The 26,948-nt window shown below is 35.5% G+C and overlaps 1 protein-coding gene and 1 long non-coding RNA gene across 2 annotated transcripts; both read left to right on the top strand.

Moving 5' to 3' along the window:
• The first annotated feature begins 20,344 nt into the window (after positions 1–20,344).
• LOC110905690 lies at positions 20,345–21,851 on the top strand. The gene is made up of 3 exons (XR_002573342.2): positions 20,345–20,506; positions 20,983–21,036; positions 21,563–21,851. It is a non-coding gene; the product is annotated as an uncharacterized LOC110905690 (long non-coding RNA).
• Positions 21,852–23,801: 1,950 nt separating this feature from the next.
• On the top strand, positions 23,802–25,940 carry LOC110908882 (ubiquitin-NEDD8-like protein RUB2). Its single transcript, XM_022153879.2, has 3 exons — positions 23,802–24,017; positions 25,238–25,497; positions 25,591–25,940. The coding sequence occupies exons 1-3, from the start codon at positions 23,925–23,927 to the stop codon at positions 25,697–25,699; spliced, it is 462 nt and encodes a 153-aa protein (XP_022009571.1). The 5' UTR covers positions 23,802–23,924; the 3' UTR covers positions 25,700–25,940.
• Positions 25,941–26,948: the final 1,008 nt, after the last annotated feature.

Genomic DNA, 26,948 nt, shown 5'->3' with positions numbered 1-26,948 from the left:
CCTAAACAAAACACCAAGTTTATGAGGTTTAATCCTCTGATTTTTAAGTTTCTCAACCTTGTTTTTAAGCCTAACCAACCACTAAAGTGTTGTAAGCATTAGGACATAGGTTTGAGATGAGATAGACTCAAGTTTGGTAAGAAATAACAAGGATTTCATGAAAACAAAAACAATCAGTGGACTTTGGAGCCTTTTTGCTGGAGTTCCAGGGACTTGTTTACTGTGAAAAACCCATGGAAACGTAGATAAGGTCAATACAAAGTAGTAGGAAAAAGAATCGAGTGAATCGGATAAGAATTGAGTGAGTTATGCTCATTTTCGTGAAGGGGTGTCAATCTGCTCGAACCCTTGCTTTCAGCTACGGCTTGGAGGAACTTTTGAGAGTTTTTAGTGTTGCAAAAGTGGTAGGGAGGCTGGTTATAAGTGGTATTTATAGGGGGAAGGATTAGGGTTTCAATGGGTTGGGCTTTGTAAGTGTTTAGAAGGGGTTACACCTTGAAACTAGCCCACAAAACCCAACTATATGGGGCTGAATTTGCTGAATTGGGGCTGCCATATTTCTTTATTTTTTATTTTTTTAAAAACATTATAATGAGTAATTTTGTTAATTAAGTTGTGTAATAATATGCAACAATGTTTCCCCTAACTTTTAACAAGGTGAAATATGAAATAAAACATGATTTAAGTAGGTAAAAAGTGTAATGTACAAGTATGTAACATGTTTGTAAGTGACAAGTATATGTCACATATTAGATGATTAATCATTGTATAAATAAGCATATTATTAGGGGTTTTTAGGTATCAACAATTTAAGGACAAGTATGGACATGCATCGTGAATAAGTATCGTATAAGTATGAATTACAAATAAGGATTCGATGTACAATAAATTCGAACGTATGAACATGTATGAATATGTAGATGGTGAATTTAAAGAAATACGAATTTTATTTATGATCCAAGTCTCGGATTTTACAACGAAAAGAAGACTACAATAATATAATATTTCCAAAAATAGCATTACAAGGCGAGCTTTCTAATTATGGAAAGTATGAAAAAGCAGGGCGTTACAATAGCGACTCTACAGCCGGATTACCGCTAGGGTGTGTGAAATCGACTGTGCAAAGAAAAAGAAAATAAGTACCGAAACCTAAGTAATCTGTGGTTGGGGATAGTGACTCTACAGCCGGGTTGCCTCTTGGTTAGGGAAAGCATCGTCTAGACTCACGAAAGAAAAAAAAAAGATGAAAAAAATATGATTGTAAACTCTCCTGGTTTTGATATAAGACGGTTGGGAATTGGTCAAATGATCGTTCTTTTAGTCCTATAAGCTTGAGGTGGGAGTAGATGGACCGTAGATTCTAGCGTGAGAGCCTAGGTAGACCTGACCGCACATAAATTAAATTCACATGATAAGGGCTTAGTATTGGATTCGGGTTTAAGGGGACAAGTATATTCGCAATCGTGGCTAACGCGAAGCTTTGGTTTTAATTAAATATGCCTATGCTTTTGACCCGAGTGAATATTTGTCTATGATTCCGTTGCAAAATTCTTTTTCGAGGACGAAAAAGAGTAAGTGTGGGGATGTTTGATGTATTGCAAAATACATCTTTTATTCGTGTAAAGTTTGTATAGTTTTCGTTATATTTAATTTTGTTTTTCGTTAGAATATGCATACTATTGATAAAATCGTGTTTCGCAGGTCTTGATGCTTAAATTTGCGGGAAACCGAGTAAAATGAGTTAAAAGATTGATGCACCAAGTCTTGGAGCATGTTGGAAAGGTCGAGGAGTTGAAATAGAGTTAAAGAGCTGAAAAATCACTCTCTGGCACCCTGTGAGAAGTTTCTGGCACCTGGCGAGAGTCTGAAGGTAGTACATGAGCTGAAAAACAAGGTGGCACCCCACCACCCAGTCCCTGATCTTGTGGCGCCCAGCCAGAAGCCTGTAGCTGCCAATTTATGCGAATTTAATAAAGGGATAATATGGAAAGTCATATATAAGGATCTAAAACCTGAAAAAAAAACCCTAATTCGAAAGTGGGACATCTTGGGCGACTTATTGAGCATTCTTGGAGCGTTTTTGGAGATTTTGAAGCCTAGGAATCATCGGTACGAGTTCGGGGAAGAAGACTTGAAGATCTAATCGGGTTTTCTAGTTCTTTATTCTTGACTTTTCTACGAAACTTGTTATGATGAATTCATGTTTTGACATCTTTGAATTGTTTTCACGTTTTATGATGCTTGGCTAAAATTATAAACCGCCTAGACTTGATGAATGGATTAAAATAAAGTTTTTACCGTTTATGTTATTTGCATGATTATTATGGATTAATCGTGTTTCGTAAGCGGTTTGATTTAATGGTTTGATGTGTATGCGTACTTTGAATTTGTTTATTGTTATTATTTGCTTCATATGATTCTTAGTGACGGTCTATATCACAACATAGAGTCATATTAGGGTTTAGGATTTCGGTGAGTGTCTATATCACATAAGAAAACCTTAGCTCTTTAGGGAGAATCGGTCGATAACCCCTAGAAGTAACTAGTAATAATTTGCTAATTCTTAGTGTTCTACTAGTCCTATACCTGGAAAGTGAGGGGCTATTGGTAGGTCTTACCCGGCGAATTGCTTTAGATAGTCCTTGGAAAAGGTCATGTCTTGGTTTACCTGTCGGTCTTATTAGTCTATCAAGTCAAATTAATTACTTCAAACTACCCTAGACCTAGGATTGGAAAAGAATAGGTCAACATTAGGGTACTTACACAATAATTAGACAACTAGAAAGGCGTCTAATAACCGGTAAAATTAACGGCCTAGGTAGTTCCACAGGTTTCTCCTTGAGAAGGGTCGAGGGGCCTCGATGGTTCTTAATAGGTTTAGTACTTTAAGATCCCGGTTCCATAACTCATGCATTTAACTTAATCGGTAATCTCTTAAAAACGATCCAGGATTCTTGTCTAGGTGGTCTTGTTCTCATATAAAGAAAAGTCCTCAGTCTTATTTCGTATTAGGCTAGTTCTAGTTTAATTTAGTAGTTTAATATAGATTTCCTAGATTTTCCGTAACCCCCCCCCCAAACAATTAAAACAAGTTAAGTCGTGTCTGTCAGTGTCTGTTAGAGTCTAATTTGCGTGATACATAGAGTCCTGTGGTTCGATATCCGGACTTCCTAGGTTATACTACATTGATCGGTACACTTGCCGATTGTGTGGTTTTAGGTCGAGTCTAGAATTAAAGCTTTTTAGTGTCTAGCTTAGAGAGTCTAATTTAGTTAATTTTTATAGTCTGTTTAGCACACATCAGTGGCAGTTCTGTAATTAATGAGAAATCTCCTTAATTCCCCTTGGCCTATAAATAGGGGCTTTAGTATTAGAATTTAGACTTTTGGCTCATTTGTGTGTTAGAGAGCTCTAGATCTAGAGAGAGAATCTAGAGAGAGAAAGTGATTCAAGGTGCTTGTTCTTGTTAGATTTTTAATAGAATCATGTTTATATTACATCGTGTGTGTTAGGTCACGTTCGTGTACGGTTTTCGCACGTCATACGTTTGTTTCGCAATCGTTTCGGAGTCAAAACCGGTCCAACAACAGTTCTGGTTCTGGGTATCGAAAGAAACCAAACCATAACGGTAATTTCAAAAAGAAATGACTTTGTTTTACTCCACCTAAAAATTTTAAAAATGAGAAAACTTATAAACCAAAAACTGTTTTTATTTCAGGAACATCAACTGAAGAAGAAAAGGAGCACTTGTTCAGGAAAGAGACAAACAAAGAATTCCTTGCTAGAAAGCAAGAAGAAATGAAGTTGAAAGTTGCTCAGAAGAAGAAGGAGACGAGAATCTGATTTGAATGCAAAACAATTGGTCATATTGCCAGGAACTGTTCAAAGACAATTAAAACAAAACAGGGAGTCTCTGAAAAACTGAAAGAGAAGATGGTTGAAAATGAACCACCAACCAAACAATTTATTGTTTTCAAAATTTGAGGTTGGTGAATGTTCAAAAAGTGGTTATAAAAGAAACGCAAATCTTAACAATAAAAAATGGGTTGTTAAGAAATCTGATGATAGTTCTCGTAATGATTCTGATTCATCAAAATCAGAGGAGCTATCTTCTGGCGATGAATCTGATTCCACAAAGTCAGAGGAGCCACAAGTTGTGATGAAAGAAGAGAAATCAGTTCCGCCATTGGATGATGAAAATTTTCCACCATTGCGGGCTGAAAGTTTGAAATAAAAAATCAGAAAAGTTGAGATTTCAAATCAATTCTTTTCTGAAAAGAAAGAATTTGATGTTGAAAAAGCCTTTAACCCCAATGTGCAACATATTTTTTGAAAAATGATTAATGGGAAAGTCAAAGGGCTGAAGGAATTTTATGACAAAAAGATGAAAGGAAAGAAACCGAGTGTTGACAACTCGGAATCTCCCAAGGTCTGTCAGGCTTGGGAGAATCTTTTTAACTGAAAAAAAACCTGACTTGCCGGAGCTCCCAAGTTGGTAATCGTGAAGCAGGAATCGGCATCATTCTTGAATTTGTTTGTTTGAATAAACCTACAAATGGTAGAAAAGTGGGTTTTCACCTACAAGTGGTTAATCAAGGTCATTAAGTTGAACTTGATTTAACTATCATAAATAGTGTTTGAAAAACAAAGTGATGAGTTTATCCCCTAACCTACAAATGGTTTGTGAAGTCAACAAAACTTATTTTCCGGAAAAACCATTTTGATTAAAACAAACTTAAGTGTTTTGAAATCATAATGGGAAAATAGTTTGTTGTAAGGGGGAGTTCTGATTGTTTATGCCAAGAGGATGGCGAATTGAAGAAATTCACAACAATTGTCATTTTATTGTACAGTTTGTTTTCAAATTTTCACAGAAAATCAAAATTGAAACATATTTTGATTTTAGGGGGAGTAAAAATTTAGAAATTTCGAAAATTTGAAAAATCCAAAAACATGATAAAACCCAAAAAGTACAAAAACATTGAAAAATTCAAAATTGAATTTTGTAGTGAAAAAGAGGAAATGATAGTACATCAGTGGACTATCACAGCACGTTAATGAATTGGAAAGTCAAATGTGATAAACGGTCTCACTGATGATGTGTCAGTAGGTTTTTACACATTCAGTAGAGTGTTTTCGAGATATAAACCTAAATATAAATACTTACTTATCTCGTGGGGAACATCTCTTGGATATATGGGTAACCCCCGAAATCTTGTTTGAAAGACTTTCTATTTCTGACATATTAGGTCTTTGTGCGTGATGATATCTGGGGTATTATACCAGGACTTCTGATTTTGCGGGAGCAATAGCCTAGTCCTCGTATAATACTTTGCTTTAGCTTTAATCTTAAAGCATGCCCTCAGTACAAAAATGATGAAACATTGAAAAATGATAATCATGTGTTGTTGAAGAAAAGATCCCCAAACGGGACACACCTAAAGTCGAGCCATCATCTCTTTGTCTGAACGGAAGTTCTAACCTGAGCTCTCATGGTCTCGCATTACCCTTTTACAGATATCATTAGTGTACATTCACCTGTAAGATTGAATATAGAAGTCTGGATACGGGAGTATATTCTTAGGTAGTACACGCGAATAAGTTTAAGTGCTTAAAACACTAATCTCATATCTCGGAACAGTTGAACTTTGTGTAAAAATTTAAGTGGACCAGAATACTGACAATCTAAGTGAATTGTTTAGAACTTAAAATGTTTAAAGCTTAACGGTGTTAGTGATTTGTCAAAAACTGATATGATCCTCTTACACAAATTCACAAAAATATTGTTTGTAAATATTTCTTTACTGTTTTTCTTTTAAATCAAAAATCCAAAAAGACTTTTAGTGTGTTTTAGCATAAATTTTTGAAAATACAAAAAGAATTTTCGACAACTGGTGTTGAAGAGCTGATTTTCAAAAATTCCGACTGCTGAACATGATGAACAGGTTTGGGAGAGTGTGTTTGAAAAAGATATTCCTACAAGTGATCATCAGAGATTAAATCATTTTTGAACAATATTTGCAATGTGATTTCTAAAGTTGTAAAACTTTAAAATTTGAGAAATTTATTGTGAGGTGGAGAATGTGTAGGAATGAAGGTTGAAAAGAACCAGGTTCCGATACCTGAGGATCCTGTGGTTACAAACAGCCAGGTTACGATTTTAGAACCTGTGTGAGTTTGAGCCAGGTGTTCGATTCAAAGCCTATAGATTGAGAATTCCAGACTGCGATCCCAGCTTATCGAAAGGGGGACTCTGAAGACAGTCAAGAAGGAGTGATTAGAGCCAGTGTCTGATTCTGGAACTGTGTCCATGCAAGATGCTGATGCTGAAACATGATAAGAGCCAGGGTTAAGATTCTGGGAAAAAGGATCAAGAGATCTGATTAAGAGAATTAGAAAACTCAAGTGCCAGGTTGCGATTCTGATCCTGTGGAAAGAAGAAGAGAAAGAGATTGATTGAGGATGCTTACAATGGAGAATCTTTGGATAAAGCATGAAGACTGATAAAGACTAAAGGTTTGACAACCGGAGACTCGACACCGAAGACTTCGTCAACATCCAAGGGGGAGTCTGTTGGTGCATATGTCTATCGACTTCGTCTTGTATCGAGTCTTGTATTTGTCTAGTTAGATCAGGGCACGTAAATCGAGAAAAATGTGTTTATGGCATTTCGCACGAAATGAAGTGGAAGCCATTTCGCACGAAATGACTTGGTCATTTCGTACGAAATGAGCTGGCCTTTTCGTTTGTGTTGTTTCCTGCGAAATCACCATTTCGTGTGAGTTGGTTTCGTACGAAATCACTATGCCTATAAATACTTGTCATGCCTTGTCATTTGTAACGAATCTGATTCCGGTGCCGAAGTGCTGCCGAAGTGTCTCCAAGCTGTAAAACGTTGTGTTTTCAATATAAGAGACAGTTTAAAGTGATTCTTGTGTAAAACAGCTGAAATAACTTTGATACGACTGAATTCCGCCTCTCGTATTGTCGAGAACTCTTCTGAACGACTCGTCTGGTCGTGCAAACGATCCTAAAGAAGTCCACATTGACGACACACTCCACTTTACTAAAGAACCTGTTGAGGTTACTGATTGGAAGGTTAACAAGACACGTAGGAGTAGTGTCAAGCTTGTCAAGGTTCGTTGGAACACGCGACACGGCCCAGAGTTCACTTGGGAGCGTGAGGATCGCATGAAAGCAAAATATCCACACCTGTTCCCCAACTCCCCTGCAGCTAGTAGCAGAGCCTAAGTGGTAGGGAGGCTGGTTATAAGTGGTATTTATAGGGGGAAGGATTAGGGTTTCAATGGGTTGGGCTTTGTAAGTGTTTAGAAGGGGTTACACCTTGAAACTAGCCCACAAAACCCAACTATATGGGGCTGAATTTGCTGAATTGGGGCTGCCATATTTCTTTATTTTTTTATTTTTTTAAAACATTATAATGAGTAATTTTGTTAATTAAGTTGTGTAATAATATGCAACAATGTTTCCCCTAACTTGTAACAAGGTGAAATATGAAATAAAACATGATTTAACTAGGTGAAAAGTGTAATGTACAAGTATGTAACATGTTTGTAAGTGACAAGTATATGTCACATATTAGATGATTAATCATTGTATAAATAAGCATATTATTAGGGGTTTTTAGGTATCAACAATTTAAGGACAAGTATGGACATGCATCGTGAATAAGTATCGTATAAGTATGAATTACAAATAAGGATTCGATGTACAATAAATTCGAACGTATGAACATGTATGAATATGTAGATGGTGAATTTAAAGAAATACGAATTTTATTTATGATCCAAGTCTCGGATTTTACAACGAAAAGAAGACTACAATAATACAAGATTTCCAAAAATAGCATTACAAGGCGAGCTTTCTAATTATGGAAAGTATGAAAAAGCAGGGCGTTACAATAGCGACTCTACAGCCGGATTACCGCTAGGGTGTGTGAAATCGACTGTGCAAAGAAAAAGAAAATAAGTACCGAAACCTAAGTAATCTGTGGTTGGGGATAGTGACTCTACAGCCGGGTTGCCTCTTGGTTAGGGAAAGCATCGTCTAGACTCACGAAAGAAAAGAAAAAAAGATGAAAAAAATATGATTGTAAACTCTCCTGGTTTTGATATAAGACGGTTGGGAATTGGTCAAATGATCGTTCTTTTAGTCCTATAAGCTTGAGGTGGGAGTAGATGGACCGTAGATTCTAGCGTGAGAGCCTAGGTAGACCTGACCGCACATAAATTAAATTCACATGATAAGGGCTTAGTATTGGATTCGGGTTTAAGGGGACAAGTATATTCGCAATCGTGGCTAACGCGAAGCTTTGGTTTTAATTAAATATGCCTATGCTTTTGACCCGAGTGAATATTTGTCTATGATTCCGTTGCAAAATTCTTTTTCGAGGACGAAAAAGAGTAAGTGTGGGGATGTTTGATGTATTGCAAAATACATCTTTTATTCGTGTAAAGTTTGTATAGTTTTCGTTATATTTAATTTTGTTTTTCGTTAGAATATGCATACTATTGATAAAATCGTGTTTCGCAGGTCTTGATGCTTAAATTTGCGGGAAACCGAGTAAAATGAGTTAAAAGATTGATGCACCAAGTCTTGGAGCATGTTGGAAAGGTCGAGGAGTTGAAATAGAGTTAAAGAGCTGAAAAATCACTCTCTGGCACCCTGTGAGAAGTTTCTGGCACCTGGCGAGAGTCTGAAGGTAGTACATGAGCTGAAAAACAAGGTGGCACCCCACCACCCAGTCCCTGATCTTGTGGCGCCCAGCCAGAAGCCTGTAGCTGCCAATTTATGCGAATTTAATAAAGGGATAATATGGAAAGTCATATATAAGGATCTAAAACGTGAAAAAAAACCCTAATTCGAAAGTGGGACATCTTGGGCGACTTATTGAGCATTCTTGGAGCGTTTTTGGAGATTTTGAAGCCTAGGAATCATCGGTACGAGTTCGGGGAAGAAGACTTGAAGATCTAATCGGGTTTTCTAGTTCTTTATTCTTGACTTTTCTACGAAATGAATTCATGTTTTGACATCTTTGAATTGTTTTCACGTTTTATGATGCTTGGCTAAAATTATAAACCGCCTAGACTTGATGAATGGATTAAAATAAAGTTTTTACCGTTTATGTTATTTGCATGATTATTATGGATTAATCGTGTTTCGTAAGCGGTTTGATTTAATGGTTTGATGTGTATGCGTACTTTGAATTTGTTTATTGTTATTATTTGCTTCATATGATTCTTAGTGACGGTCTATATCACAACATAGAGTCATATTAGGGTTTAGGATTTCGGTGAGTGTCTATATCACATAAGAAAACCTTAGCTCTTTAGGGAGAATCGGTCGATAACCCCTAGAAGTAACTAGTAATAATTTGCTAATTCTTAGTGTTCTACTAGTCCTATACCTGGAAAGTGAGGGGCTATTGGTAGGTCTTACCCGGCGAATTGCTTTAGATAGTCCTTGGAAAAGGTCATGTCTTGGTTTACCTGTCGGTCTTATTAGTCTATCAAGTCAAATTAATTACTTCAAACTACCCTAGACCTAGGATTGGAAAAGAATAGGTCAACATTAGGGTACTTACACAATAATTAGACAACTAGAAAGGCGTCTAATAACCGGTAAAATTAACGGCCTAGGTAGTTCCACAGGTTTCTCCTTGAGAAGGGTCGAGGGGCCTCGATGGTTCTTAATAGGTTTAGTACTTTAAGATCCCGGTTCCATAACTCATGCATTTAACTTAATCGGTAATCTCTTAAAAACGATCCAGGATTCTTGTCTAGGTGGTCTTGTTCTCATATAAAGAAAAGTCCTCAGTCTTATTTCGTATTAGGCTAGTTCTAGTTTAATTTAGTAGTTTAATATAGATTTCCTAGATTTTCCGTAACCCCCCCCCCCCTAAACAATTAAAACAAGTTAAGTCGTGTCTGTCAGTATCTGTTAGAGTCTAATTTGCGTGATACATAGAGTCCTGTGGTTCGATATCCGGACTTCCTAGGTTATACTACATTGATCGGTACACTTGCAGATTGTGTGGTTTTAGGTCGAGTCTAGAATTAAAGCTTTTTAGTGTCTAGCTTAGAGAGTCTAATTTAGTTAATTTTTATAGTCTGTTTAGCACACATCAGTGGCAGTTCTGTAATTAATGAGAAATCTCCTTAATTCCCCTTGGCCTATAAATAGGGGCTTTAGTATTAGAATTTAGACTTTTGGCTCATTTGTGTGTTAGAGAGCTCTAGATCTAGAGAGAGAATCTAGAGAGAGAAAGTGATTCAAGGTGCTTGTTCTTGTTAGATTTTTAATAGAATCATGTTTATATTACATCGTGTGTGTTAGGTCACGTTCGTGTACGGTTTTCGCACGTCATACGTTTGTTTCGCAATCGTTTCGGAGTCAAAACCGGTCCAACAACAGTTCTGGTTCTGGGTATCGAAAGAAACCAAACCATAACGGTAATTTCAAAAAGAAATGACTTTGTTTTACTCCACCTAAAAATTTTAAAAATGAGAAAACTTATAAACCAAAAACTGTTTTTATTTCAGGAACATCAACTGAAGAAGAAAAGGAGCACTTGTTCAGGAAAGAGACAAACAAAGAATTCCTTGCTAGAAAGCAAGAAGAAATGAAGTTGAAAGTTGCTCAGAAGAAGAAGGAGACGAGAATCTGATTTGAATGCAAAACAATTGGTCATATTGCCAGGAACTGTTCAAAGACAATTAAAACAAAACAGGGAGTCTCTGAAAAACTGAAAGAGAAGATGGTTGAAAATGAACCACCAACCAAACAATTTATTGTTTTCAAAATTTGAGGTTGGTGAATGTTCAAAAAGTGGTTATAAAAGAAACGCAAATCTTAACAATAAAAAATGGGTTGTTAAGAAATCTGATGATAGTTCTCGTAATGATTCTGATTCATCAAAATCAGAGGAGCTATCTTCTGGCGATGAATCTGATTCCACAAAGTCAGAGGAGCCACAAGTTGTGATGAAAGAAGAGAAATCAGTTCCGCCATTGGATGATGAAAATTTTCCACCATTGCGGGCTGAAAGTTTGAAATAAAAAATCAGAAAAGTTGAGATTTCAAATCAATTCTTTTCTGAAAAGAAAGAATTTGATGTTGAAAAAGCCTTTAACCCCAATGTGCAACATATTTTTTGAAAAATGATTAATGGGAAAGTCAAAGGGCTGAAGGAATTTTATAACAAAAAGATGAAAGGAAAGAAACCGAGTGTTGACAACTCGGAATCTCCCAAGGTCTGTCAGGCTTGGGAGAATCTTTTTAACTGAAAAAAACCTGACTTGCCGGAGCTCCCAAGTTGGTAATCGTGAAGCAGGAATCGGCATCATTCTTGAATTTGTTTGTTTGAATAAACCTACAAATGGTAGAAAAGTGGGTTTTCACCTACAAGTGGTTAATCAAGGTCATTAAGTTGAACTTGATTTAACTATCATAAATAGTGTTTGAAAAACAAAGTGATGAGTTTATCCCCTAACCTACAAATGGTTTGTGAAGTCAACAAAACTTATTTTCCAGAAAAACCATTTTGATTAAAACAAACTTAAGTGTTTTGAAATCATAATGGGAAAATAGTTTGTTGTAAGGGGGAGTTCTGATTGTTTATGCCAAGAGGATGGCGAATTGAAGAAATTCACAACAATTGTCATTTTATTGTACAGTTTGTTTTCAAATTTTCTCAGAAAATCAAAATTGAAACATATTTTGATTTTAGGGGGAGTAAAAATTTAGAAATTTCGAAAATTTGAAAAATCCAAAAACATGATAAAACCCAAAAAGTACAAAAACATTGAAAAATTCAAAATTGAATTTTGTAGTGAAAAAGAGGAAATGATAGTACATCAGTGGACTATCACAGCACGTTAATGAATTGGAAAGTCAAATGTGATAAACGGTCTCACTGATGATGTGTCAGTAGGTTTTTACACATTCAGTAGAGTGTTTTCGAGATATAAACCTAAATATAAATACTTACTTATCTCGTGGGGAACATCTCTTGGATATATGGGTAACCCCCGAAATCTTGTTTGAAAGACTTTCTATTTCTGACATATTAGGTCTTTGTGCGTGATGATATCTGGGGTATTATACCAGGACTTCTGATTTTGCGGGAGCAATAGCCTAGTCCTCGTATAATACTTTGCATTTAGCTTTAATCTTAAAGCATGCCCTCAGTACAAAAATGATGAAACATTGAAAAATGATAATCATGTGTTGTTGAAGAAAAGATCCCCAAACGGGACACACCTAAAGTCGAGCCATCATCTCTTTGTCTGAACGGAAGTTCTAACCTGAGCTCTCATGGTCTCGCATTACCCTTTTACAGATATCATTAGTGTACATTCACCTGTAAGATTGAATATAGAAGTCTGGATACGGGAGTATATTCTTAGGTAGTACACGCGAATAAGTTTAAGTGCTTAAAACACTAATCTCATATCTCGGAACAGTTGAACTTTGTGTAAAAATTTAAGTGGACCAGAATACTGACAATCTAAGTGAATTGTTTAGAACTTAAAATGTTTAAAGCTTAACGGTGTTAGTGATTTGTCAAAAACTGATATGATCCTCTTACACAAATTCACAAAAATATTGTTTGTAAATATTTCTTTACTGTTTTTCTTTTAAATCAAAAATCCAAAAAGACTTTTAGTGTGTTTTAGCATAAATTTTTGAAAATACAAAAAGAATTTTCGACAACTGGTGTTGAAGAGCTGATTTTCAAAAATTCCGACTGCTGAACATGATGAACAGGTTTGGGAGAGTGTGTTTGAAAAAGATATTCCTACAAGTGATCATCAGAGATTAAATCATTTTTGAACAATATTTGCAATGTGATTTCTAAAGTTGTAAAACTTTAAAATTTGAGAAATTTATTGTGAGGTGGAGAATGTGTAGGAATGAAGGTTGAAAAGAACCAGGTTCCGATACCTGAGGATCCTGTGGTTACAAACAGCCAGGTTACGATTTTAGAACCTGTGTGAGTTTGAGCCAGGTGTTCGATTCAAAGCCTATAGATTGAGAATTCCAGACTGCGATCCCAGCTTATCGAAAGGGGGACTCTGTAGACAGTCAAGAAGGAGTGATTAGAGCCAGTGTCTGATTCTGGAACTGTGTCCATGCAAGATGCTGATGCTGAAACAGGATAAGAGCCAGGGTTAAGATTCTGGGAAAAAGGATCAAGAGATCTGATTAAGAGAATTAGAAAACTCAAGTGCCAGGTTGCGATTCTGATCCTGTGGAAAGAAGAAGAGAAAGAGATTGATTGAGGATGCTTACAATGGAGAATCTTTGGATAAAGCATGAAGACTGATAAAGACTAAAGGTTTGACAACCGGAGACTCGACACCGAAGACTTCGTCAACATCCAAGGGGGAGTCTGTTGGTGCATATGTCTATCGACTTCGTCTTGTATCGAGTCTTGTATTTGTCTAGTTAGATCAGGGCACGTAAATTGAGAAAAATGTGTTTATGGCATTTCGCACGAAATGAAGTGGAAGCCATTTCGCACGAAATGACTTGGTCATTTCGTACGAAATGAGCTGGCCTTTTCGTTTGTGTTGTTTCCTGCGAAATCACCATTTCGTGTGAGTTGGTTTCGTACGAAATCACTATGCCTATAAATACTTGTCATGCCTTGTCATTTGTAACGAATCTGATTCCGGTGCCGAAGTGCTGCCGAAGTGTCTCCAAGCTGTAAAACGTTGTGTTTTCAATATAAGAGACAGTTTAAAGTGATTCTTGTGTAAAACAGCTGAAATAACTTTGATACGACTGAATTCCGCCTCTCGTATTGTCGAGAACTCTTCTGAACGACTCGTCTGGTCGTGCAAACGATCCTAAAGAAGTCCACATTGACGACACACTCCACTTTACTAAAGAACCTGTTGAGGTTACTGATTGGAAGGTTAACAAGACACGTAGGAGTAGTGTCAAGCTCGTCAAGGTTCGTTGGAACACGCGACACGGCCCAGAGTTCACTTGGGAGCGTGAGGATCGCATGAAAGCAAAATATCCACACCTGTTCCCCAACTCCCCTGCAGCTAGTAGCAGAGCCTAAAATTTCGGGACGAAATTTTCTTAACAGGGGGAGAATGTGACAACCGTAAAAAATCCAGGTATCCGTACAATTTAATCAACCATGATTAGTGCTTAATGACTGTGCTGAATTACAAACAATTGCTTTCTGATTACTGCATCATACATACATGTGCATCACATTTCATACTGTCACATCATTCTTACTTACAAACTTTAGTGACATAAACGATGCACAAAGCACAACTAGCACAGTTAGTGGATAACTCAGAAAAATGATGACGATGTTCAGTACATAGACAAACACTATTTTGAGACCCCGTATGGGCCAGAGACAAGGTACTACACTAGTATGGTGTGTAGGGAAGTAAGGACCATAAAACTGCTTCATTAGGTGATAGTTTAAGTGCTGGAAAGTGCCTAAAACCCACTCAAAGTGCTGAATTCAACATTTTTCAGCAAAAATCAGCATTTTAACAAGTTTGTAACATGCAAAAATATGACTAAATGGTCCTGAATGCTTTCCTAAGTGTCGGGAAATAAAAGTGTCACAAAAGGGTACATAAAGATCACTAAACGGAATAGTTTGACACTTTAACGAACCGGTATCTAACCGAACAACCGGACACTACCCGAAACACCAAAATTATACTAGAAGCATTGTTTTAATGTTTCCGAGCTAGTTATGATCCCCGGACACCCTAACACACTATGTAACACACATTATGCATAACACCTAACTAAATCACTTAGATTTCAACCATTATGCTTAACTATCCTTTCAACCCCAACCAATACCCCCCCCCCTCATGATTCACGGCATCAAGGGTGTGGCCCACCCTTGATCACACTAAATCTCCTATGATTTTGTTAGAGATTTGTATGTACTAATGAGGACATATTAACCATTGGATAAAGCTTAAACATGTTATAAGTAAGACATGAAGAGTCTAATGCTCATATCTCTCACACACTCAAACACACACTTCATCTCCTTCCTCTCTTACTCTCCTCTCGGCCGAAACCCACCCAAACACCACCACCATCATTCATCCAAGTTTATCTAATATCAAGTGTACACAAGGTGTAAGGAACCATATAAGAAGGTTTGGTGGTCTTGGAGATTGAAGGACCTTATCCAATAGCTTTTATCCATCACATTTGCCATCATCAACTTCTTGGGTCTTCCCTAGCCTTTGTGCTAGTAGTAAGCTTCATATCACTTGATCTTACTTCATATTTTGATGGTTAAAAGATGTTGTACATTGTTAATCTTGATGAACACTAAAGAACTTGATCATGAAACTTTAACATAAGCTATTTAACATATGAATACTTGTTGATTAGTGAGGATTTGCTCCTTGATGATTGATGATTTATGTTAGTGATGTTAGACATCATAAGAAACCTACTAGATTGTGATTAAACACATGATCTAGTAAGTTAAGGTTGTGATCTTGTGAAAGACCAAGATCATCATGCTTATTGTTTTCATGAACTTGAAAAATGAAAATGATTTTTGTGAATGATGTAGTATGTAACATGTTTACTAGACATAAATGTGGATGATTACAAAAATAGTTTTCCAAAGTAACCAAGTTAAATAACAAGATTTACATAAACATTGTTTTTAAAGAAACTAACCATGTTGCTAGTGGTGAAACAAGTATAAGAATACATTGTTTACAAGAAAAATTCAAAAGAATGATTTTTGGAAAAAATCATCTAGTAAGTTGTAAACACCTAAATCTTTCAAGAATGAGATTTTTAAAGAAGTAAACACACTTTAAAGGGTAACTAAACCTACTAGACACACCACCAAGTTACTACAAGTTTTTATGAAAGTTCAAGTTCATGATTATTATGTAAATAGCATAGTTTTGGCACTTGGTAAGTATAAGTTGTTTAAGATTGATTGTTGATTGTTTGTGATGATTTTGAAAAGAAAATGATATGCTTTAGTAGCATGGACACCTCCCTTTTTAGGGGAAACTATGGCAAAATTTTCTAAAAATACAAACACTTAGAAAAATATTTTCTAAACAAATATTTACAAGTGAGTTTTAACTATGGTTTTCAATACAAACTTTGCCATAGATTTTGTTACAAAAATACAAGTATTGGAGGTTGGTTTTTGTAAATAAAAATAACTAAATATATATTTGAAAGATATATATTTAGAAGACACATTGTGTGTGATTATTTGTATATTTTGTGTATTAGTTATATTATTTTAGGATTTAAAGTAATATAACTTAACAATATACCAAGAAATTACAATTCGAAATAATACCAAAATATCACAAGGAATAAATATATAAGTTACGCACTTAATATTGTGAAATCGAACGCAAAAACGTTACTTACAAAATATTCCGGAAAATACCATTATAAATATATTTTTGGTAAATACTATTTTGGATACGAAAGAAATGAAAATATGATTTTTATTATTATTACAAATTATATCATATTTTCGAAAAGGAGAAAATATATTATTTTTGGAAGTAAAAATATATTTTCTTGGTATATTTAGAAGATATATGATTTTTGAGAAAAATATATATTTTCTTGAAATACATTATTTTTGGACAAAATAAGTTCAAATATATTTTATAAGTTAGACTTAAAAATATATTATTTTGGAACTACAAATACAAGAATGCAAATATACATGTATGAGATACCACCATCCTTGGGAAGGAAATACGAAATAAATACTTGAGAAATATTAATACAAAAATATTGTTTAACAAATTATTCCAAAATTAAGTATAATATAAAGTTAAAATAATTATTATTTTGACAAGAAATTATAACCTAGAATAATAATAAAAGAAACGTAACTCAAACACATAAATACTAAGGCAAGGTACGACCCGTTCGTCTAATAGACCCTAGTACATTGTAGGGAGTCGTGTTTGCTGAGAAGATTCGAGTTGCGAGTACCGAAGACGCAAGACAGTGAGTTCATGTCCCCCTTTTCTTTAAACTGTTTTGTTTATTTACTTCGGGGGTGAGATTACATACAAATACAATTGGTATGGTTAGCCTAGGAAAGAACCATAGATCATGTGAATAGGTAGGCAGATACTTGAGACCATTAATCCTCGTATACGAACCGAGGGGCATGAGTGATAGATCTATTTGGTTGTAACGAGCCCACGCCCATGAGGACCAGGGTGGCCCATAGGGTGACTATGTCTTCCAGCCGGAAGCCCGGTACAAATTTGCTAGATTTGAGTCTTCCTACAACGTCACACATATCAGTGGCCTTGCAAACCATTGGTGATATTTTCCTTGTTTGCTTTCATACCGGGATTTACAAACATACATACATACACTGTTTACAAATGTTTATACATACTTATACAAACACATGAACTCGCTCAACTTTTGTTGATGTTTTCAAAGTACATGTATTTTAGGGAACTAAGTGGATCTGGCAGGTGTTGCATGTTTTCAAGTTGCGTCACAAATAAAAGATGTCATCCGAGGTCGTAGGGTTTAGGAGGTGTATCCTATTCCTGGACGGGATACATGTTTCTAAACTCGGTTTTATTTAAGGTCTTTTGTTGAGTCTTCATGAACTCATTCAAACATGCTGTGGTTGTAACTTAAAATTTGGTGTCTACGTTTCAGACAAGTATGTTATGTTGTTTTCAAACTTAATTAATGGATGAACATCTTATGGTTTTATCATATAGCGTTGTTATGATTGAATGCTATGGTATTAAGAAAGTCACACCAATAACCACGCTTCCGCAAAAGTCAAGGTGTGACATCGACTTCCATATAACCGAACCTGATGGATTATTATAGGTATGTCATTGTGTTTTTTTTCAAATGCATTAAAAATGGTGTTTTCAATGCAGGTTATCAAGTAAATTACCATATTACCCTTTTGGTTTTTACCGTATTTGAAATTGCTTGAATTATGTTGATTATAAGACCAAAATCAGCTCAGCTAAGCTCTTTTGAAATTGTTAATCTCATTGTTTTTTAATGAAAAAAAGCTAAAAAAACTCAAACCAACTAAAAAACACTAATTTTCAAGGAAAATTTCCTGTTTATTTTTTACATCGACTTGCTTTAAACCAACCTTTCATCATTTTTCCCCTCCGCCTTTCAATTTATTTCAACCTCCGCCTCCTTCCAGGAGTACTTTGTCACCGTCTTCGCTACACAAGCATTGATTGGATGGCTGAAAAGCTCAAAGACGCAATCAGGATTATCTAATCCAGTGGGTTTCTTTCTCTTCAATGGTCATTAAAAACTGTATTTTCTCCTACCCGTTGATTTGAGGCGGGTCAGGAAGAAACCAAGATTGCAGATGAAAGTGGCGGTGTTTGACTTCTGTATTCCACATGAACCCAAACACAAAAGGGTTAACACTACACCTAGAAAAAGAAATTATTTTTATTTATTTATTTTATTACTTAATAAAGCAGTAACATCAAAACACGTAACTGTAAGCATAAGTGGATCATAAGTTCTCAACACAATAACACTTGCAATCTTTGTGTACAATAACTCGATTCAACTTGAATCATTCAAGATAAAATCAAAGCAATATATATTGTAAAGAAAAGTTAAGAGAAGGTATACCATGGCAATATTTGAAAGATTAAACAGAATGCAAGTAGAAAATGTTTGAATCCTACAACAGGTGACCTTCTGAAGCCTATAGCTTCAAACAGAACTTTGTTCACAGCCTCGAAATCATCTCTTGTTAGAGCCGAAAATGTGCCAAATTAACCTTGTTAGAGCTGAAAATGAAAATGTGACAAACTAACCACCAAACTTTAACATGTTATCGATAATTTAAAACACACACACACACCGCATTTCAATAATACAATATCAATATCTTACTCATTTCTTCATTTGATAGTCAAGAATGGAGCCGAAAATCAAAAACACCTAGATCTGAACAAAATCAACAAGTATAGGTAAAAAAAACCCAAGTTCTAAATAAAAAAAGGTATTAGTGAAAAACAGAAACACATACATTTCCATCAGATTCATGTCTTATTGCCAACAACTCATTCCTTTTATGAGATCCAGCCACCAATCATGCGTTTCTTCTCCACATAGAAACCCTAATTCCCAAAAAGTAGATAGATGAAGCTGTACAACAATGGATTCGTATTAGTTGTGTTAAACTAAGTTGGAACACATTACCTGGAATGACATCTGAGCGAATCCACTCAAACTGAAGATTTCGAGAGGTGTATTAACTCACAGATTCACGGTGCCCTTGTGTACCGTCGTCATCATCGCCAGCTTCTTCAACCATTCTTCTCCAAGAAAGTTCTCCGGTTGCAACTAAGAAAACTTCTAGACGTTTGATTACGGTTAAATTCCGCTCAATGAACAATCCTTCCACCATGTATGTGATTAAATAAATCAATAGATAGAAACAAAAATCAAAAGCCCTAAATGAGACCACCTGCACAACGTAGCAAAGAGAAGATGATGGCATATGCTCTAGATCTAACCCCGTAGTTCAGCGTTGTTGATGAATTTGATAAAGAGAGAGAGAGAGAGAGAGAGAGAAAAGGAGGTTACCTTCATTGATCTGGTGAAATCCTCACAGATCTGGTGAGAGATCTGGCGAGATCCGAGAGAGAGGCCTGATGAAGTCGCCATATAGCAATCGCCATAGAGAGAGAGAGCAGAGGATGAGCGGCGGACCAAATGAGAGATGAGAGAAACCCTAGTTTGTGTGTCCGCGTGTTTAGTTTAGGGGAAAGGGTATAAGTGGAAAGTGAAGTTTTCTGGTGCTTAAAAGACTTGTACATCATGCTTTAGGGGTGTTTTAAGGAAATTTCAATGACCTTAAGAAGTCATTTGGATATGTATATTATATATAGTATAGATATAATTCAGTGTTGTTTTTCTTTCTGGTAAAGAATTTTTATATATCTGAATATTAACTAAATTTAAATTTAGTTTTGAATTGAATAGAATATAATTGGACTTGTCATGAGAGTTGTAAGTATAATAGTTATGAAATTTAGTTAACAATTTTGTTATTCTTTAAAGTTATTATTACTAAATGATTTATTTTTTATATAAATATATGTAACACCCCAAAAATGTTTAGTATTATACTAAGTGCAAATAAACAAAGAATTCAACTTAGTTAATGAAATTTGGCAAAATGATAGTTATTTTATGGGGAAAAACCTAACTTAAACACTCTTTCAAAGTGGAGGGTTCAATGTGTAAGTAATAAATTAAAAGGATTTAACTATTAAATAAAAATTTAAAAGAAAACACCCATAACTGGGTTCTGGTCGATCGAACAAGAGAGCAGGGAAAGGGGTGAAACCCTAACTTCAAGAAATCAAGAATTGAGCTTGAATCAAAGGAGAAATCTAATGCATGAACCCCTAAATGCGAGTAGCTAACCTCAATTTCTATAGTGGTAAATTTAATTTTCTGAAATCATGATTTGTTGAATGAGGGGTTCAACCCAATCTCGAATTTTTATGTCTAAATGTGAGAAATCTGAGTTAGAGTTACCTTCTAGGACAAGAATCATGTTGATTTTTAGCTTATTTGAAAGACTTTGGTAAAAACCCACTTTGTGAAATTGTGGTATGAATAGGATGATCAAAGTAGCTATAATCATGTGGAATCTTGAAATATGATGATGTAGTAATGCTTGAATCTTAGAAGATTTATGTAGGATAAAAGAAGGTTATGAACATGGGTTGATTGTTGATGAATTATAAGATGAACTAGTAGGAATTCATGCTTTGTATACTTGTATATAATGCTAGTAAATACGATGCCCACCAAGTGTTTGATGAAATGCTTAAAAGAATAATATGTATAATTTGGAAGGTGAATAAATGAGATTTAGTTGTACTAAATAAACGAATGAATGTGTTGTTATAGGCGCGAAAGAAGAAGGTTCCAACACTAGGAAATCGGAAAGTTCACAAGATCGAGGTACGTTAGTGTACACCGCATTTCTATATTTATGATGTTGTCATATGTATAATAAATTCTAATTGTATTGTGTTGATATGTCAAAGTTGTTAGAATCGAATTCAATGGTCGTTGAAAGTAAAGGTAAAATCCGCCATAAACGGATTGTGAGGAATGATTAAAATACGAAAGTTAACACATCATATCCGGTACTTTTAGTTGAACCGGGTATGGGAAGTTATGTATGTAATGGACGAAAGTCTACTCGATCCGTCTTTCTCGGATCGGAGTATGACGTAAGAATGTAATGACTATGATTGTTCATTATGAACAAATCGAATGAAGGTGATGTAATGATGCTAGTATCCGTTCCTAACGGGTATGTTAAGTAAAGTATGCTTAGCCTCTATTTGAGGCGAGTATGTAAGGAACCGTTTAACGGTTAGCAAAGGAATTGAATGATGTTAATCCGAGAAAGAAACAAATGGGTTTATTACCTAAATTTGTTAGTGGCGAAATACTAACTTATTTGTTATGTCAAATGTAGGTAAATCCTCAATGTAGGCGATTTGGCAAATTGGAGCGAGCATACGCACACTCTATGACCATCAAGCGCTTCCGCTAGTCCGTATTAATGTTTTGGGTCAAAATATTTATTTTGTACAACTTGTTAGTAGTCACACTTTTTAGCACTTTAACACTTGATGTTTTGGTTTTTAGTAGTATCTTGTCGAATGGATTGTAGAATTGTATTTGTTTTGATTATGGTTAAAACAGGGGTATACTCGTTTTACGGACAGGTCATGCCCAAATTTTGTTAAAAACTGTGCATAAATGATATTAGTAATGTTGCCTTAAATTGCGAAAAGTTGGACGCTTTTAAAAAGTTTAGGTTTCTAGTGGTTTTGGTCGTCATTTTTATTAGACGCAAAGACGGGCCTTACAATATAATGGTAAATTAAAAAAAACAAGTTTTATTTCTTATGTGTTTACGCAAATATTATACCATTTATCTAGCCACAACGCGCGAGCATTCCTACTAGTACTCTTAAAAAACAAAGACGGTGGAAACCCCACCGGCTTTGCCTCCCCTTTCCCCATACTTTCACAATATTGCAAATTTAGCTCCTTAACTTTGGTACCTATAAAGTTTCATAAAATGGTAAATTTAGTCCCTAACTACTACTCCATTTTACAAATACTTTGTTTTTGACACCTCAACTTTGTGGTAGTTTTCTTTTGAGTCCCAACTTTGTTATGGTTTCCTTCTTACCCCAAAACTGTATCAAATTTCATCTTTACCTTTCTTAGACCTTAAGTTTAGAAAATGCAATTTTTAACCACTTAACTTTTTTATGAACTTTGTAAATGCCACTTTGTCCCCCTCGAGAGTTTTTGGCTTGACAATATAAATTCGAGTTAGTCTGGTCGCGTATATTACGTTATGATTGTATGATATAAATTCGATTTACGTTACATTTTGATCCAATCGCAATGAACTATAGGATACATTGAGTTCAATCGGATACGTTAAAACATTCGTTTTCATATGGTTAACACATCACATACCGCTTGGATAATCCGTTCGACATTTGCGAAGTACACGCGCCGCAAAGCACGCGGGTTTTATTACTAGCATGGTTGCAAAAGTCGCTAGGCGCTCCCTAGTCGGTCGACCGGGGAGTTGAGAGTACTCGGTCTAGGCGGGGAGTACTCGGACATGTTAAATCATAAAGAAATTACTTTTTAGAGATTAAATATATGTCAAATAACATAAATTTACTAATATTTATAACAAAATACATGAAAATGATATTCATTCTTTAATATGATAGGCATAACAATTATGTTTTATTATTATTTAAGTCAAACTAGGCCCGAGTTGACCTACTAGACCAATTCTGGCCGAGGTTGACCGCATTTGACCGACTCCGAGTAATTAGGCGGAGTCAAAGAAAGTCGCCTCGGTAGCCAACCTTGTAGTGACTACTCGGGGAGTACTCGACCTTGGAAACCTTGTTTTACAACTATGATTACTAGTGATTACTTATTCACGTGACTACATGACAGGGCCGCCCTGAGAATTCGTGTACCCTGTTCGAGCTCGAAAAAATGTGCCCTTAGGCCTTAACGAATTTGGGTATTGGGCTTACTAAAGGTCTATAAACCTAGTGCCAAAAGGGTTAATAACTAATCTAAACCATAAGAATAGTTTTGTAAGGGGGCCTATGTTGGTGTTTGTATGGGTGTACCATATTAAAAAAATATTTTAGATATACATATCAGGTTTTTTTTCATAAAGAACAACGTGCTTCTCGAAATATCGAGCCCTGGCCGGTGGTACTCCCTGCCCACCCCCAGGGCCGGCCATGCCACATGGGATAGCAAATCCGAAAAAAAAACTACTACTTAGTGAGGCAGATGATATGGATACACCATTAATGTGATATACTGATATACAGACACCAATTCCCATACATGCCATAATAGAAGATGATTTTAGGTGACGCATATGAGAGGCCTAAAATTGCTATATGACCCGGATGAGAAAGTGTTTCGCTCACATCATAAGCCTGACTAAAATGACTAATGTGACAATGATATAACTCAAACTGCGTGTATCAACTTATTACACCCATTCATACGACCCATATTAACGAATTTCACTCATCCATACGGCTCGTATACCCATCCATACGGCCCGTAACAATTGAAAGGTGTACCGATACCCCTTTAGTCATTTTCCCACATCAACCTATCAAAGTAATTAATCTATTCGGTGATAATGGTAGTACAAGAAAGAATAAACGAGTCTACGGCCCGCGTAGTTTAAACGCAGCTTCCGGGTTCTGAGGCAGCTTTATAAACCGCTCATATCCGTCAAATCCATCACCAAACATAACACAAGGATGCAGATTTTCGTCAAAACCCTAACCGGAAAAACCATCACTCTCGAAGTCGAGAGTAGCGACACCATCGACAATGTCAAAGCCAAGATCCAGGTCTCACTTCTCCTCTGTCCCTACTTGCTCTGCACTTCCTTTTGATTTCGTTAACTGATTTTGCTATCGATAAATCGACTTCCGTACTGAAAATTACGGAATTAGGAACGTTTTTAGGTGGATTTATGTTTGTATTCAGTTCGGTTATGTGGTCATGTACATATTTTACTTGATTATGTACATAATTACTTGATTATGTGGAATCTGTAGCGTGTAGGTTTATTGAATATCAGTTTTATAAATTAGGTTACAAACAGATGAATATTAATATAGAGGTGCACAGGTATTGGATTTTGATGATACTATGTGGATTTTCTTTATGTTGTGTTAGGTTTATATTGATTAATCGCGATCATTGATTATTCTGTAGCATATTGATTGTCAATTTTATAGTTGCATGTGTTATATGTTTTCGGACTGATTCTGTGTTGCTTTGTGAAGGTAGTAGTACTGTGAATATTGAATTTCAGAGTAGATTTTGATTGTTTTTTATAAATTAGGTTACAAATAGATGAATATTGCTATAGATGTGTATATGAATTGGTTTTTGAGGATATGATGTGGATTTTTTATGGTGTGTTAGGATTATGTTGATGAATTGCGATTCTCGTGTAAGTTTGTTTTGATCATTATATACCTATTTTACTTGATTTTGTAAAATCTGTAGGCTTCTTGAATCTTGATTATCAGTTCACATGTGTTAGGATTGAGTCTGTGTTGCTTTGTCTAGAGTAGATTTTGATCCTTTTTCTTATAAATAAGGTTACAAACAGATGAATATTGCTATAGATGTGTAGAAATTGGTTTTTGAGGGTATTATGTGGATTATTTTTATCTTGTGTTAGGATTATGTTGATTGGTCGGGATTCCCGTGTAAGTTTGGTTAGATCATTATATACCTAATTTACTTGCTTTTGTGGAATCTGTAGCCTGTAGGCTTATTAATTATCAACTTTATAGTTACATGTGTATATATGTTCTCGGATTGATTCTGTGTTGCTTGGTCAAGGTACTAAACTAGTATTTTAGAGTAGTTTTTTTTTTATTTTATTTTTAAAAGGTTCCACACAGATGAATATTCTCTAGACTATAGAGGTGCAAGGAAATTGGATTTTGATGATGCGATGTGGATTTTTTCATGTGGTATTTGGATTATGTTGATTAATTGTGATTTTTGTGTAAGTTTGGTTGATGAGCTGCGGGTTGTTTGCATATTGCAGGACAAAGAAGGTATCCCACCAGACCAACAGAGGTTGATTTTCGCTGGAAAGCAGTTAGAGGATGGAAGAACACTTGCTGATTACAACATCCAGAAAGAGTCAACACTTCATCTTGTTCTGAGATTGAGAGGCGGAACGATGATCAAGGTTAAGACTCTTACCGGGAAAGAAATTGAAATTGACATCGAGCCAACCGACACAATTGATAGGATCAAGGAAAGAGTTGAAGAGAAGGAAGGAATCCCCCCTGTCCAGCAAAGGTTTGACTTCAAAATTTTATTCAAGTTACTACCTGTTTTTGAATTGGTATGTATGTATGGTCATTGTTATAAGCGTTGTGAATGGTGGTGCAGGCTGATATATGCTGGGAAACAGCTTGCAGATGACAAAACAGCAAAGGACTACAACATTGAAGGGGGTTCTGTTCTTCATCTTGTTCTTGCATTAAGAGGTGGCTGTTAAATGAAAAAAGATGATGCCTCCTTCTATGAAAGCTATGGCATATGAAACTTTTACATAATTGAGCTCTCACACTCTATGATGATATTCCATGTGGTATTATCTGATTCTCTTATTGACAATGTTGTTTCTCTTTTATTTCCATTTGTACTTCAATTGCTGCTTTTTTGCATCTGCATTGGAATAACTTCTGTTCACTGTAATGCATTCTTGGTTTTAGATGTACTTTCTGTAGTTGGTTTTATAGAGTGTGGGTGGACTCCAAAAAAACGCAAAATTCCCGATCTCTCCCCGTAAAAGTTTGGTTAAGCCTCCTAATTGATACAAAAATTGTGCATGCCATTGTAAATGAATGTATGTGGTTTTTAATGTTTAATTATCTATTGAACGTCTGGCAGAAGAAATTAATGATCGAACAAAAGGGACAGATCAGGATCAACAATGAACAAATTAGAATACGTTTACATTTGCTATTTACAAGCTTTATGCACACTTTTTATGTGCATAGTTACAAACTTTATGCACACTTAATGTATTCGTTTTGATTTGTCTTTTTTTACCATAGATCGTAAGAGTTCGTTCGAAGGTTTTGAACCGTTGAGTTGTATGTAAAATTTGATTTTATCCTTCTTTGATTTTGGATTCACAAGATCTTTTCAGTTTAACTTCAAATCTTTTGAATGTTTGTGAGACATATATTGAATCTCAAACACACCTTCTACGTTAACTTGTTAACTGAACCTGACCGTTTCAAGGCTCAAATGCTAGGCTTTAATATCTTTGGTCTGACATAATGTGTTTGATCATTGTGGTAGTTAGCGTAGAAGGTCTTACTTTCTACTGACCAACACATGGTTGGTGTAACAAACATAAAGTTTTATCTTGTTGACCCAAATGATCAGTGTCTCACACTTAGAGAATTGACCATAAGGTAAGTGCCTGTGCGACACAAAATGTTATTTCAAAGCTTGGGATTTTTTTGATGGTGTGAATATCCTCAAAGCTTCCTTAATAAATCATGTCAAAATAACTAATATACGATCAACTTTTAGTCTTTTACATATAGTTCACTCAGTTTATAGGCCGAATGTCATATGATTAGTGTATAATAATATTTCTAAGCATCTTTAAACAATTATCATTATCAAATCCATACATGTGTTTGAGACCATACATTTAGAAGTGAGGATTGTTATTTACTAAATAAATTATTTATATAATTTCTAACAACATTGGTAGATCAGCTTGATTC

This window comes from Helianthus annuus, chromosome 14 (genome assembly GCF_002127325.2).
Source record: "Helianthus annuus cultivar XRQ/B chromosome 14, HanXRQr2.0-SUNRISE, whole genome shotgun sequence".
Lineage (NCBI taxonomy): Eukaryota > Viridiplantae > Streptophyta > Magnoliopsida > Asterales > Asteraceae > Helianthus > Helianthus annuus.
This window is presented reverse-complemented; position numbering and strand designations above follow the sequence as displayed.